This window comes from Heteronotia binoei, chromosome 15 (genome assembly GCF_032191835.1).
Source record: "Heteronotia binoei isolate CCM8104 ecotype False Entrance Well chromosome 15, APGP_CSIRO_Hbin_v1, whole genome shotgun sequence".
Lineage (NCBI taxonomy): Eukaryota > Metazoa > Chordata > Lepidosauria > Squamata > Gekkonidae > Heteronotia > Heteronotia binoei.
In genome coordinates, this window is record NC_083237.1 from 29,738,162 (window position 1) to 29,753,742 (window position 15,581).

The 15,581-nt window shown below is 44.2% G+C and overlaps 1 protein-coding gene across 1 annotated transcript; it reads left to right on the forward strand.

The window, feature by feature from the left end:
* The first annotated feature begins 8,992 nt into the window (after positions 1-8,992).
* On the forward strand, positions 8,993-14,336 carry LOC132584468 (integrin alpha-M-like). The gene is made up of 5 exons (XM_060256360.1): positions 8,993-9,117; positions 9,598-9,743; positions 10,776-10,929; positions 11,934-12,084; positions 13,989-14,336. Exons 1-5 carry the CDS (start codon positions 9,043-9,045, stop codon positions 14,171-14,173), a joined length of 711 nt encoding a protein of 236 aa, XP_060112343.1. The 5' UTR covers positions 8,993-9,042; the 3' UTR covers positions 14,174-14,336.
* Positions 14,337-15,581: the final 1,245 nt, after the last annotated feature.

The following is a 15,581-nucleotide window of genomic DNA, read 5'->3' on the forward strand; positions in this document are numbered from 1 at the left end:
TGTCCCCCAAAAGTCCTGTGAATTATCATTAGAGGTAACAGCTCCCTTGCTCAGGCTGCAGAGCCCTTGGAGAGAGAGTTGAACTCTGAAAAGTGATTGCCCTAACAATTTATGATATAAAAATGTTAAGATTTCCCCAAAAGCATAAAATTAAAGACAGAACAGAGGCACTGGTTAACCAGGGATAAAAATAAGCTGGAGTCTTGTAGCAACTTGAAGACTTAACAAAATTTTATTCTAGTAAACACTTTCATGGACCCACTTCTTCATACGCAGTGAATGGATCATCACCTTTTTACATAGGAGGTATAAAAAAAAGGATAGCATATTTTCTAATAAAGCAGCATTAATTTACAGAACTCAGGGCCATCGACCAGAAACTGTATGTCTTCTTTTCTTTCATATGTATCCATTGAGGGATGTGAAACTGTGCTTGTGGGGACACTGACAGCGCTTGCTGAAACCTCAGAAACCAGAGAAATTGCTGAATAAGATGGAGGATGGAGTATAAATTATTACCCCCAAGATTAGCAAAACAGGAGGAGCAGCTGCAGAAGCAGAGTATGTGGCTTGCAAGCGGAAACTCCCCCCTGGCATCTCCAGTTAAAGGGTCTCAAGTTAACAACTGCTGGGAGAGATCTTGATGTACCTGAGATCCTGGCTGCCAGTCAGATGAGAAAGACTGGACTGGATGCACCAAAGATTTGATACATCTAAATGATTTCACTCTCTCTCTCGGCTTGACCTCGCGAACGAAGATTCAAGAAAGGTGCAGCAGTCCACGTCCGCTGCAGGCTCGCTGGTGGCTGACAAGACCAATGCGGGACAGGCAGGTCCGGCCACAGTGGCTGCAGGGAAAAGTCTGATTTGGGGTTGGTGCTGTAGCAGTACGATTCTTCCTCAATCTCCTTTTTTCCTCAAGACCAGCTATGCGTGCGTTCTCAAAGGAAGAGACAGCCTGGTGGATGGTGTGCCTCCATGCTTTGCGATCTGAGGCTAGGCCAGACCACTGGTGATGGTTAATGCAACAGGTACCAAGGGATTTCTTCAAGGAGTCCTTGTACCTCTTCTTTGGTGCCCCTCTATTTCGATGGCCGGTGGAAAGTTCGCCATACAGAGCAATCTTGGGAAGGCGCTGGTTTTCCATCCTGGAGATATGCCCTGCCCAGCACAGCTGTGCCTTCAACAGCAATGCCTCAATGCGTGTAAGCTCCGCCCACTTGAGGACTTCAGTGTTGGTCACAAAGTCACTCCAGTGGATGCTGAGGATGGTGCGAAGGCAGCGCTGATGAAAGCGCTCAAGGAGTCGCAGGTGATGACGGTATAAAACCCACAATTCGGAGCCGTAGATGAGGGTTGTCATCACAACCGCTTTGTAAACATTGATCTTTGTGCTTTTTTTTCAGATGCTTGTTGCTCCACACTCTTTTATGCAGTCGGCCAAATGCACGGTTTGCCTTTGCCAGTCTATTGTCAATCTCCTTGTCGATCTTGGCGTCTGAGGAGATGATGCACCCCAGGTAGCTGAACTGCTGGACTGTCTTCAAAACTGATTCACCCACAGTGATGCAAGGAGGGTTATAATCTTCCTGGGGTGCAGGCTGGTGGAGAACTTCTGTCTTCTTCAGACTAACTTCTAGGCTGAATAGCTTGGCAGCCTCTGCAAAGTAGGACGCCATATGCTGCAGAGCTGATACCGAGTGGGAGACAAGTGCAGCATCATCAGCAAACAGTAGCTCTCGGATAAGTATTTCCATTGTCTTGGAATGGGCCTTTAGTCTCCTCAGGTTGAACAGGCTGCCATCGGTGCGATAGCAGATGTAGACACCATTGTCATCATCTAGATCTACTGCGGCTCTTTGAAGCATCATGCTAAAGAAGATCGTAAAGAGAGTTGGCGTGAGAACACGGCCTTGCTTTACACCTGTGCCTATTGGGAAGGGCTCCGAGAGATCATTGCAGTGTCTGACTTGGCCTCGCTGGTCTTCATATAGCTGGATGACCATACTGAGGAACTTTGGGGGACATCCTAAACGTTCCAAGATTTGCCACAGGCCGTTTTTGCTAACGGTATCAAAAGCTTTGGTAAGGTCGACAAAAGTCGCATATAGACCCTTGTTCTGTTCCCTGCATTTCTCTTGGAGCTGCCTGAGAACAAATACCATGTCGGTGGTGCTCCTGTTAGCTCTGAAGCCACACTGGCTCTCTGGGAGGAGTTCTTCTGCAATGGTGGGCACCAGTCTGTTCAGGAGTATTCTAGCAAGGATATTGCCTGCGATGGAGAGCAGGGTTATCCCCCGGTAGTTGGAGCAGTCTGACTTTTCCCCTTTGTTCTTATGTAGAGTAATGATGATTGCATCACGAAAGTCCTGTGGTAGTTTGCCTTGTTCCCAGCAGGTGACAAGTACTTTGTGAAGTGTGCTATGTAGTACTATGCCCCTATGCTTCCAGATCTCTGGTGGGATTCCATCAACTCCCGCTGCCTTGCCACTTTTCAGTTGCCTGATGGCTTTAACAGTCACTTCTAGGGTGGGAATCTCATCCAACTCTGTTTTCACTGGTTAAAGTGGGGTGAGGTGGATTGCTGAATCTTGAACTACGCGATTGGCACTGAAGAGAACCTGAAAATACTCCGACCACCGGTTCAGTATGGATGCCTTGTCTGTGAGGAGCACTTGGCCATCTGCACTACCAAGGGACTCTGAGCCTGATATGATGGACCATAAACTGCCTTCAGGGCTTTGTAGAACCCTCTTAAATCACCAGTGTCTGCGCACAGCTGGGTTCTCTCTGCAAGCTTGGTCCACCACTCGTTCTGAATGTCTCGAAGCTTGCGCTAGAGGCCTGCTTGTGTGGGGAGGGCGGGATACAAATAAATTTTTTTTTAAAAAAAGGTTGCTACATACAGCGCGAAAGGTTGCTTTTTTCTCGGGACAGGAGGGCTGAGCAAGATGTGCTTGGTAGGCAGGTCTCTTTTTTGCCAGTAATTCTTGGATCTCTTGATTGTTCTCGTCAAACCAGTCCTTGTTCTTCCTTATGGAGAACCTGAGGACTTCTTCAGAGGTCAACAGGATGGTAGTTTTTAGGTGTTCCCAGAGTGCTTCTGGAGAAGGATCTGTGAGGCAACTGGGGTCCTCAATTCTTGTCTGGAGTTTTGCCTGGAAGGCAGCTTTAACTTCGGCTGACTGAAGGCTGCCAACCTGAAACTTCCTCCAGGGGATACCGCCTCTCCTGGGTGTAGATTTAAAGTGAAGACGGAGATTGCCGCGTATAAGACGATGATCCGTATGACATTCTGCACTGGGCATTACTCGGGTGTGTAAGACATCTCGAAGGTCTCTCTGGCGCACCAGAGTGTAGTCAATAAGGTGCCTATGCTTGGACCGTGGGTGCATCCAGGTTGTCTTCAAACTGTTCTTCTGCTGGAAGATAGTGATGGTAATGGTGAGCTGGTGCTCCTTGCAGAATTCTAGCAGGAGGCGCCCGTTATCATTGCAGTTGCCAATGCCGTGTTTGCCAAGTACTCCTTTCCAGGCTTCTGAGTCTTTACCTACTCTGGCATTGAAGTCACCAGGGATGATCACCTTGTAATGTAGATCAGCATAGAACTTGTTCTTTTCTGCAGGATCTGCTTGAAGAGTTGGGGCATACACATCTAAATGAGTTCACTAAATGGTACAAAACTTTAGAGCAAAAGTGCAGTCTTAAACAGAGTAGCACAATTTTAAGCCCACTGATCTAGAAGGGCATAACTCTGCTTTAGAACTGCACTGGCTGTTATGCCAAGCAAGCAAGCTTCTTGAACAGAAGAAATGAATCTTGTAAGTTAGAAATGAATCTTGAGAGACTGACAGGTCCAAGGTCACACAGCAAGGATTTAAATCTCCTGGGTCCAGCACTTTAACCATTGCAGAAAAACAGCTCAAAGACTAACACATAGGGTTGTTTGGACTCCCCCAGCTAATCAGCTAGGGATGGGGAGATAGGGTTGCCAGATCCAGATTGGGAAACTCCTGGAGATTTGGGGATGGAGCTTGGAGACGACAAGGACCTCAGGGAGATACAATACCACAGAGTCCACCCTCAGGGGATCCATTTTCTTCAGACAAACTGATTTTTGTAGCCTGAAGATGAGCTGTAATTCCAGGGGATCCCCAGGTCCCACCTGGAGGCTGGCATCTCTATGTAACACATAGGTTGGATCCATCCAACTTTTCCACTCGTTAAAAACAAACGAGGGAGTCCCATTTGGCCACTATGCTGCTAGTCATGGGCCTGCATGAACAAAAAACGTGTGCACTGAAGAGTGTCCTAAAGGGAGGAAGTGGACAACACTTAGCAAAACAGCTGGCTGGATCCAATGCACTGTATGTGGACATACAGAGAAAGAGAGTAAACCCTTCCCTCCTCCCACTTTCTTTGCTGCAAATATTTGCACACCAAAGAGCGGCTGCTGTCCCAAAAAGTGAGGCATCCTCTTTGCCTCCCACCTTTCCACTCAGTGCCCTTCTGACTTCTGACCCCACTCAGAGGCACTCTTTGCCCTGTTGCACCAACTCCAGCGTTCAGACAGTGAAAAGGTGATTTAGAGACAAGCCATGGGAGCATTTGGAGTCTTTGTCGTCACCCTCCTCTTCTTTGGAGCAGCAGGTAGGCAGTGGCTCCCCCATACTGGGAGTTCCCATGCAAGGGGGGATTGAGAAATTAAAAGGGCAAGCTGGCCAGGAGTAAAGAGAATGAGGGACACCCATTGTCATTGCTACTGGCCAGGTCTGAGCCAAATGGCCTCACCATTGTTATCAGCAAAGCTGGGGTTTGGGCACAACTTGATTCAGGTCACCAACAGCCCTCCAGGGCAGGCAACAGGCCACCCAAAACTTTCCTGGTAAGTTAAAGAGCCAGTCTGTCCCTTACCTTGTACCCCTTTCTCTGGGCTGAGGCAATATCTTCCTGGCCTTCTTAGTGTCTTGATGTTCTCGGCACATTCTCACCCCTTTTTCCTCTCTCACAGAGTCTGTTGATGGTGATTTTGACCTCTGGGATGCTTTAGATGTGCCAAAAATCCCACAAAGAAACGAGGGAGGACGTAAGCAAAGGGTTTGGGAAAAGATGGATGGAAAGGTGTCAGGCCAAGTGAAAAGATTTGGGGTGAAAAGGTGTAATAGTGACAAAAGGCACAGGCTGAAAAAACATATGTTGAAAGAAAAGCAGGAAGACGAAATATGATTTGAAAATGCCATCTTGCATAGCTATCAATCATTTCAGAAGCACAGTACATTGTATTCAAAACTACCGCTCTGTCATGTATACCAGGCATGTCCAACTTCGAACAGGTCATGATCTATTTTTTCCGGACAAAAGTGCTGGTGATTTACCACCATGAAAATTAAGTTTCAAATTAGTTTTGAATTAGATTCTAATCCACCAAAGTTGGGTTCCACCGCCCCCCCCATTTACAATGTACCTTCTGTCATTTAAGCAAAATGGTAAGCAAAATAAGCAAAAACAAAACAGAGACGAAGATCCAGAAAAAACTGCGAACAGTTTTTCTTAAATTTTTATTGTTATAACTTTCTTTAACTGTCTTAATAACTTTCTTTAACTTTTATTGAGTAATTTGTGTTAAATGTAGGTCAAGTATTGATCCAGGCTGATCTTGCGCAATCTTTAAAACTTTGCTCTTGCTAATTAGTTAGACGCCTGAGCCTCCAATTCATCCACCAGCTTTTTGAAGTTGGGTGAATATTGTGTGAGGGCCAGTCTCAGGGAATCCTGGAGATGTTCATCTGTCATGTTGGAACGCTATGTACTCTTTGTCATTTTCAGATGGGAAAATGCAGATTCACACAAATAAGTTGAACCGAAACAGGAGTGTACAGCTTCACTGCATCTTCTCAAGTTGGGGAATTTGTCTCTAGGCACTAGCTTCCAAAATGATTCTTGCTCAGCATGGGAAAAATGTCATTTTTAAGGGTTACTATTTCATTTTCAAGAGATGCCTTGTCCACTGAGTAATTTTTACTGATAGCAGCTGCAGTTTCCTTAATGTCCATATCTGTTTTGAATGGATATGGCAAGTACTCCACAACTTTTTCAGTTCTCTGGAAGTCACAGAATCTTTTTTTTGAATTTCTGGATAACAGCAGATTTCTGTCACATACTTCTGAAAAACAAAATTTGGATATTGTCCCAGATGGTCCTGCGTATTACGAAAATGATCAAAAGTGTTGTTTGCAAGGTCAGTCAACATTAGCTCAAATTTGCTCGTGTAGGATGAAACTGTACTCATCATCATACCAGTGCATTTGTTTTTAATTGTAGTTCAAAGTTCACTTAGTTCGCCTGTAAAGTCAGCGAGAAATGCCAGATCACATAACCACTCCTCATCTTCCAACTCTGCTTTGTCATCTCCCCTCTCTTTCAAAAACCGTATTTCATTCAGCAAATCACGAAATCTTTGCAGAAATTTATGCCTACTTAGCCACCTTACATCTGTGTGCAAAATGATTTCCACTGCCCCTTCATCAAGAGTAAGATTGAAAAGCCATCTTTGAAGTGATCTTCCACGAACTGAATTTACAATTTTGAAAGTGATGTCCATGACAGTCTTTGTATTGAGTCTCTTGCTTGCCAAAACTTGCTGTTGAATGATGCAGTGGTAAGAAAAGAAATCTGGAAAGTCGTCATGCTGTCTACAGAGGCCTATGAAACCGTTAACCTCACCTGTCATTGCTCTTGCTCCATCAGTAGTGATGGAAACAAGTTTATGCAATGGAAGATTACGCTTTGTCACAAAAGAATGGAAAAAGCTGAATATTTCCTGACCGGTAGTTCTCCCTTTTAATTAAATCATTTCAAGTAGTTCTTTTTTGAAGACTTCAAAAACCATCTGGATAAAGACTAGTAACTGGGCTATGCCTCTTATGTCTGTAGACTCATCCAGTTGGAGTGAGAAAGCAACACAAACTGAAACATCCTCCAATAATTGTTCAGTTGTGTCTCCACACATCTTTTCTATTCACAACGCGACGGTGTTTCTTGACAATTGTACATCTTGAAAAGCAGCTATGAGCTCTTTCTTATTCTTAAATTCTTCAAAAAGATTGTCTGCTGCTTCAAGAAAACAATCTTTTACAAATTCTCCTTCATTGAAAGATTTGCATTTCTTTGTGATCAGGTTGCTGACCTTGAAGGATGCCATGGTTGCACTGACCGAATGTGACCTTGGCTTCACCATCAACTGTTGCTGTGCAGCCAATTTAGATTTAAGTTCTTTGAGCTTCATTTTACGAATTTAATTTTTGGGTGGAAAATCAGCATCAAACTTATTGCTATGCAGAGCCTTATAATGACGCTCCAGATTACCTTTTTGGGCAAGGATACAGCGGCATTACAAAGTAGACAACAACACTTGTCTTTAACCATGATGAAAAAGCAGTCCATTTCCCACTCATCATGAAAGTGGTAGGTTTTGCTCTTCTTTGGAACACTCATCTTCATAATACTGGGGTGCTAAGTTAGCACTGGCTGAATCTGGTCCAAAACTGTCACTGTCCCAAAGTATTAAGGATCAACAGGAACTGAAGACCTCTGGATGATGCCAAAACCACACATGCGGTTCTAAAAGTAAAAATAAGAATTCATCATACTGGCACCAATAATCAAATACCACCACACCAAACAATCATCAAAAAACCCCAAATACCTGTCCAGCAAACCACGAGACCAAGTGGGGCTGGTGATCTACCTCTGACCCCTCTGTGATCTACTGATAGATCGCGATCTACCTGTTGGACATACCTGATGTATACAATACCTGATGCTTGCACATTTAAAAACACCCCCCCCCCCAATTTGGGTGTATCAACGGCAAGAGAAAAAACTTTCAGTATGAATTCAGCCTTATGTAGCATATAGACAGATGCTAAACAGAAGTTCACAGAAAATTATTTGAACCCTGTTTTAAACATACTGTGGCATATATGAGAAAGTTCAGTGCTGGTGTCATATCTGCCAATTGCCATTGTTAATCAGGAACAGTCCCTGGTTTGTCCTGTTTTTAGTCTTGGGAGGAGGGGGGATGCCCTTTAGCATGAGTTGCTGATGTTGTCATTCTTTAGGACTGAATCCCCTCTGAGCCTTGAGAAGTTAAATCTCTGCTTGGGGCAGCAAATGCCTCTTTTCTCCTCTAACATCTATGAGAATGGCCAAAATTAAGCAGAGAAAGCTTTTCCTGACATGAAGTAGGGAGATTTGGGGGAGGGGAGGAGCTTTGCCTACTATATTTATTATTTTATTTATTTAATTCCATTCAGTTCGTATCCCACCCTCCCTGCCGAGGCAGGCTCAGAGCGGCTCACATGGTCATGCATACGCATGAATACAAGCATACATTAAAACAGTAAAAACAATTTAAAACATAGAAATTGACATTTCATTTCAAGTACTATGATCTTAAGTGTGTTGTCTTGCTATTCCAGCTAGGTGTTCTCCGTAAAGCAGATCTTAATGGTCCAGATGTTCTATATGGAGCAGATTGCAAGAGGTGGTCCAGATAATTTTTAGAGACTGTAGTAGCCAATGATCTAACTTGCAAATGCCTGGTGGAAGAGTGTAGTCTTACAGGCCCTGCGGAACTGTACAAGCTCTCACAGGGCCCTGACCTCCTCTTGGAGCTCATTCATCCTGTGTACAGGGGTGTTAAAGGCACAGGTGCCCCACCAGGAACAAAGTTGTCAACCCTGGTTCAAATTAAACTCTGATGAACTGCCAGGCTGAGGTTGTTTGCCCATATCTTGGATCCTTTAATTGGATACGCCAGTGCGTACAATGGACCTTGGGACCTTCAGGATCCAAAGCATGTGCTGAACCACCAAACCAGGGCTCCTCAGTGACCTAAGGAATGCAGCTGAGTCTTAGGAATGGAGGGAAATGGTTTTGCCTATGAATAATCTGCTCTGCTCTGCTTTACTTCCTTTACTACACCCAGGGTGTCCAAATAATGCCCGAGATATTATCTTCTTAATTGATGGTTCATCCAGCATGCGATCCTCAGAATTCATGCATATGAAGGAGTTTGTTACACATACCATGAAAAGCTTTCCCAACAATACACAGGTAATACACAGTAGGGGGAGCTGTACTACAGGTAATGGGGATGGAACAGCCCCCTTGAATTACAGAGAAAGGTGTGGCAAGGAAGACGTCTAAGTGGCAATGAAGGCAAAAATTGACTTATGGGAACCTACCTTATAGCAAGTAGGAGCCTAGGTTGCCAACTCCCACTGGGAAATTCCTGGAAATTTGGGGGCAGTGAGTGGGAGGGGTGGTGCTTGGGGAGGGAGCTGAGCAGGGATGTTAGGCCCCATAGCTGACCTACTGAAGCTGCCACTTCCTCCAGGGGAAATGATCTCTGCAGTCCAGAGTCTACAAGTTGCATGACTTAAATGCAGGGGTACAAAATTCCAGGCACAAAAAATAAATTAATTTTTTAAAAATCTGTTGTGGTGGCTAATGGGAAGCTGTGGAATTCTGCAAGCAAAGTTTCAGTCAGAAGAGCTCTCTTCCTTCCCACTAATTTCTCCCCATCCCCTCTAGTTCTCTCTCCTGCAGTTCTCCAGTCGCTTTCAGGAGCACTTTGACTTCAAGCAGTTCCACAGAAATCCTGATCCAGATCAACTGCTCAACCAGGTTAAGCAATTGGGAGGCTCCACGCACACAGCCTCTGCCATCAGGAAAGCTGTGTGGGTATCTTTGGTCTGTTTCTTCCTGCTCTGTGGCCAGCATGCCACAGAAATGTTTTTACGACCATTTACTGTCTCTCCTTTGTATTTATAGCATTTTAGTATGCTTGTGAGGTGTGGTTCATAACTTCCTAAGTTCTCTTATATTCTTAAGTAACCTACCAAAAGTTCTGGAACCCTGTCCCCAAGCCTAAGTGCTGTATGAATTGTGAGCATCAGAAATATACATGTGAAATAAGTTATTTTTAAACTCTTAAGGGTTTACCTGCTTACAATGAACACTTTCCAAAAGTAAATTATACTTAAATATTCCCTCTTTGAAGAACAATCTTATGCTGTTAAGTTAATCGTAACTAAAGGAGGGTTTTTCTGGGGATCATTTATTCCTCATAAAAGTGATAGAAATCTTGAAAAATTCACCTTTAGCCAGGGAAATTTTTTGGTGGGCCAGATGGTTGGTATTTAGAGTACCAAATAGTTTGGAGCGACACCAATTTTTTTAAAAAATAGACATATCCTTAATTTAAAAAATAAATTCTTACCCCCCCCCCCCCCCCCCCCGGAAATCTGATTGAAATCTGATTGGAAATCTGAAAACAGCAGCTTTCCTGAAAAATATTTTAGGTGAGTGGTGCACATACCAGACTCATCCTAGCTATGGTTGGAAGGAACTCATTTGCATATTAAGCCACATCCCCTAATGCCAAGCCAGCCAGAACTGCATTCCTGGGCATTCCTGCTCAAAAAAAGCCCTGTCTATGGTCCTACAATGATTCTTAGTGGTACTGGCACAGGACAAGAAAAGAGAAAAAAATAATGTCAACTGACCAGGAGATAAATGTCCTGATACTTTAATGGAGGTTTAATGAATGATAGTGAACAGTTGAAATTTTTAATGTTATGGGGATAAATGACAACCCCTGGTATTTACTGCCAATCAAAAGGGCAGATAGAGGGACAAGTTTAATTTGGTATTGCTAATAGCTTTTGTATCTCCTCATTCTGCTCTCCTTTCTTCTCTCCAATGTTTAGAAGGGAGCTGTTTGTGCCACACAGAGGTGCCCGCAACACGGCCACCAAGATTCTCGTGGTGGTGACCGATGGGCTGAAAACTGGGGACCCCTTAGAATATCTAGAGGTTGTCGAAGAGGCAGAAAGAGCTGGAGTTGCGCGCTTTGCAGTTGGGGTGAGACCTAAGTATCTGTTCTTTCTTATCTGCTGCCTTTCTTTCTTTCAACATGAGGCAGAAAACTTGGAGTGCAGATTTTGTCTAGAATCCATTATCCTGACAGTGCTGGATTAAACCCTGTGGAGGCCCCTAGGCAGTCAAAACCTCAGGGGGCCTCTTGCAAATGATTGCAGAGTTGGAGCGCCCATCCTGCCACCTGTAGCCCTCACTGCAGCCTACAGGCACCTTCTCCAAAGCCCCTTTGACAAAGCTGTGGGGGAGAGGCAAACTTGGTGGCGATGCTAGCAGTGGCCTCCTCAGTCAAATTTGGCAAAGAGTGGCTCAGTTGCTGGCTGCATTGTGCAGGCTCTGAGAGTTGCAAGCAGGGAGAAAATCAGGGGGGGAAAGCTGGCCCGGGGCCCCTAAAGGCATGGGGGCTCATAGGCCAGTGCCCACTTGGCCTAATTGTTAATCTGGCCCTGTATCCTTAGGTCCTAACTTCATTTACAGCTTCTTGTGGGGCAAGAGATTCCAAGATGGTGCCAAATGCAGACAGAAGCATGCAGTTGTCCCAGAGCAGTGGTCTTCAATCCTTCCAGACCTGTTATGACTTGAATATGGGATCCACTAATCTGTGGTTTAGGGAGGGACTATAGAGTCCATCTTCCATGGCAGCCATTTTCTCTGGGGGAACTGATCTCTGCAACCTGGAGACTGGTTGTAAATTCCAGGAGATCTCCAACTACCACCTGGAGACTGGCAACCCTAGCTGCTCCAACTTGACTTCCAGCCAGTCTGTTTCCTGTGCTTTGCTTGTGACCCATAAAACGCACCAATTACATGAGCCCTGTGTGTTGACACACTTGGGATGGGACTCTGTGCAGCCCACCTTGAATTGTGCCTTCAGAGAGATGCCTAAGCAACTCTGAACTTTTGTATTGCTTCTTCCAAGTCTACCTCTACCCTTGTAGCTTTTGAAGGCAGTTTGGTGGTGCTTATTAAATGTCTTTTCTCTTGGGAAGGTTGGTTTGGGCTTCATCAGTGCAACTGCCCAACAGGAGCTCCATGCCATTGCTTCCAGTCCTGCCACACAGCACACGTTCCATGTGAGACACTTCACAGACCTGCGTGACACCCATCACCAACTGCAAGAGAAGATTTGTTCCAGACGTGGTACGGTGGCTTATGGGGGAGGAGATTGGGAAGAGGGAGATTGTGGGAGATTCTCTGTCATGGATGTCAGAAATGGCCAGCTTTTTAATGCCTTTATACTTATCCCCCCTCCCCCCCCTGCAAAAAAAAAAAGTTTACAGCAGCATTAATAGCCAGCAGAGTATTGTGATCTATGCCTGCCTGGTGAAACAACAGAAGTCCTGGGGTGGCAGAGTGAACAGGATTTCCTGTAATTAAGAGGCGGGTTTCTTGTACCCTTTTTGGAGATCTCTGTAGCATTCATCACTCTAGTGGCAGTGAATCATATATATTAATTGTACTTGTGTACTTCCTTTTGAGAGACAGCTAGTGTGAATGATGCTAGGATTTTGGAGACCCAGTTTTGAATCCCCACTCTGCCGTGGAAGCACAGAGGGTGATCTTGGGTCAGTCATAGACTCTCAGCCTAACCTACCTCACAGGTTGTTGTGAGAATAAATTGAAGAAGGGGAAAATAACATTGTAAACTGCTTTTTTTTTTCAGTCAAAAATTTCTGTTTTCCAACATACATATTACAGAACAAAGCAACACATACTCTATTGCACTAACTGAAACACACAAACAATAAACTAAATAAACAAATAAACAATAAACTGGAGAATAAGGGTTAAAGTCATTTACAATATATCGCATCACTTCTATTCCCATCTATTACTTTCTCTTGACCTATTCATTTATTTCTGGTTTCTACAACATTCTTACCTACTACATTTCAATTTATTTTTTTTTAAAACCAATCATATAGGGGTTGCCAGGTTTCTTTACACTCTCATATATTTCCTTCCTTCAGCTTCACTGAAAGATAGTCCATTTCTGCTGTTTCAAATAAGTGCTTTGGGACCCATCTGGAGAGAAAAGTGGTGTATAAATATATAACAACAATTCCTTTTTGTCTCTCCTGAATCTACTGCCAGTCATTTTAGTTTAGTGACTCTGTGTTCAGATTATGGGAAAGGGAGAAAAGGTTCTCTCTGTCCAGTCCACCATGTCTGCTTTTCCCCACTGCAGCTACCTTTTTAAAGCCAGATTTGAGTCCAGTAGCACAAGATTTTTTGGAGCATATGCTTTTTAGTCAAATGCCCTTTGTTAGAATCTGATAAAGGAAACTTTGATTCTTGAAGGCGAAGAACACAAAAATCTTGGTTTCTAGGGTTCTCCTGGACTCACATCGAGCTACCTCCTGCAGACCACCATGGCTACCTTCGGAAACTCTTTTTTTGTGAACATGTCATGTACCCAGTCCCCCTTAGTTAAGAGCAAAGCTCCAAACGCTTCAGCTTTTCCTCAAAAGAAAGGCAGTTCTTTAACACATTTGACATATTTATTGTTTCACTGTTTTCCCCCTTAATTAAATCCACAGAACTATTGACCCTTTACACTTGTTAATCCTGTTTGTCTCTGCATATCTTAAGATATCTTCACCATGCTATATGCTAATTTGCTGTTCAGCCTCTGTCTATGTTTGAACGGTTTTCTTCCATTTCATTTTATTTGAAGAAGTGTGTGCGCACCCGAAAGCTCATACCTTGAATAAAACTTTGTTGGCCATAACGGTGCCACTGGACTCTAATTTTGTAGGAGAATCTGTGGTCATCCAATGGAAGCAGTTCCGTGCTGGTTCTTCTGATTTTGCTCATTGCACTCCAGGAGGTTTTAGCAGTGGTTGTGTTCAGGACTGGCCCTGTCGCTAGGCAAACTAGACAACTGCCTTGGACGTTGGTCTTCTGGGGGCACCAAACTGGGCACTCCTGTGTCTCAGTGACATTATCAGTGCGGAGAGGGCACCAGAAGTTAGCCTTGCCTAGGGTGCCAGTCTAGGGCTGGACCTGGTTGCGCTGAAGTTTTTGCTCTGTGCCTTTTCTAGGCCCTGCTGTGCCACAGCCCCCTGTTCCGCCGCAGTTGCCTGACACTTGTGCTTCACACTCTGATCCGCGAGTGCTGCAGAAACTGGAGCAAGTGTTGAGCAGCCTGGATGCGATGACTGCCAAGCTGGACTTGCTGGCCATCAGGCAGGATAAATGTGGGCGCAGTTCCTATTCTTTGTCCTGAGCCAGGCAATATGATCTGCCCCAGGAAATGATTCGTAAGAAGGAAAGCTTCAAGTCGGTCTGGATGGAAGGAGACACATGGAAGTCCTCCCATGTTGTCTTTGATCTAGTTTTTGACTGAATGCTGATGTAGCCGTGATGCCAATAAATTCACCTGCTCACAATCTTTGTGTGTTCTTTTGTTGACAGCAGTAGTAAATCACAGACTTTGTCAGTGCAGCAGTGGGCTACAAAGGGCCTTGTGTGTATATTGTTAACTAATCCCAGTGCTTTTTTGGTAGAAAAAGCCCAGCCAGAACTCATTTGCATATTAGGCTACACCCCCTGACACCAAGCCAGCTGGAACTGCATTCCTGTGCGTTCCTGCTCAAAAAAAAAAAAGCCGTGACTAATCCCAAAAGCTAAGCATAATAAAAACAGCAGAGCCAAACTGAGGAAAATGCCACCACTCACAAATTCTTGTGGAACGACACCAGCCATTCAAAAAGTGGTTTGGGCTGAACTTAGAAAATCCCACATTACCTAACTGGGGGCGAAGTTGGTTTTCAGTTCCTTGTCTAGAGTTTAGTTCCTGTTTGAATCATGCTACAAATGTAGTCAGAATTGGGATTTGAACACTGGGGCACCCATAAAGAAACTTTGGTATGGCTGGCTGAAGCCATTTAACCACCCCAAGCATATGTATGTACATAGCTGCTTTGTACTGAATCAGACCATTGGTCCATCAAGGTCAAACAGGCAGCAGTGACTACTTGATCTTTTTAACTAGTGATGCCATGGCTTGAACCCAGGACCTTCTGCAGGCCAAGCTGATGCTCTGTCACTGAACCACGGCCCCCACCCCCTGTGCCACTGTGACTGAAGATTTTTTTGGCTTCCCCTATTTAATCTATCATGATCCCTTATTCTTGGCTTCTGAAGAAGTTAAAACCATTCTGTTCCAATAAATTGAAGTCTTGGGAAGATTCTTCTTCTGATGCTGGTCTTTTATTGGCTCTTTGCTAATGCTGCATGGCTACTTTATTACTATAGTACGAGTGACTGATATTTCATTTTATTTGTCTGGGGCTCATGCATTCATGTCTATATGCCTAATAGTATTTTAAAACTGTAAGCCATATTGAACGCTACTTTAGAAGAGATCAGACTGAGGGGGGAGCAAACACTCACCATAATGTGTGTGCAGATTTAACTGACCCTAAAGGAACTAGTTTGCTGGTAAGAGGTTATACGGAAGAGACCTCAATTTGTTCAGTATGTATATCAGAGTTGGTTAAGTATTCTCATCCAGCATTTCAAAAACAATTCAAAACACGCCGCTGCAGCTAATGTAACAGAATATTTTAATGATTTTATTAGTCTTCTCAGCATTTTTTCCTTAGAAAAAGCCCAGCAGGAACTCATTTGCA

What these genes read in the sequence shown, in the direction of transcription:
- LOC132584468 (XM_060256360.1), top strand. Translation starts at nt 9,043, where the DNA reads ATGCGATCCTCAGAATTCATGCATATGAAGGAGTTTGTTACACATACC. An exon ending in TCTGCCATCAGGAAAGCTGT is followed by an intron (nt 9,744 to 10,775) that starts GTGGGTATCTTT and finishes TCCAATGTTTAG; the next exon opens with AAGGGAGCTGTTTGTGCCAC. An exon ending in GAAGATTTGTTCCAGACGTG is followed by an intron (nt 12,085 to 13,988) that starts GTACGGTGGCTT and finishes TGCCTTTTCTAG; the next exon opens with GCCCTGCTGTGCCACAGCCC.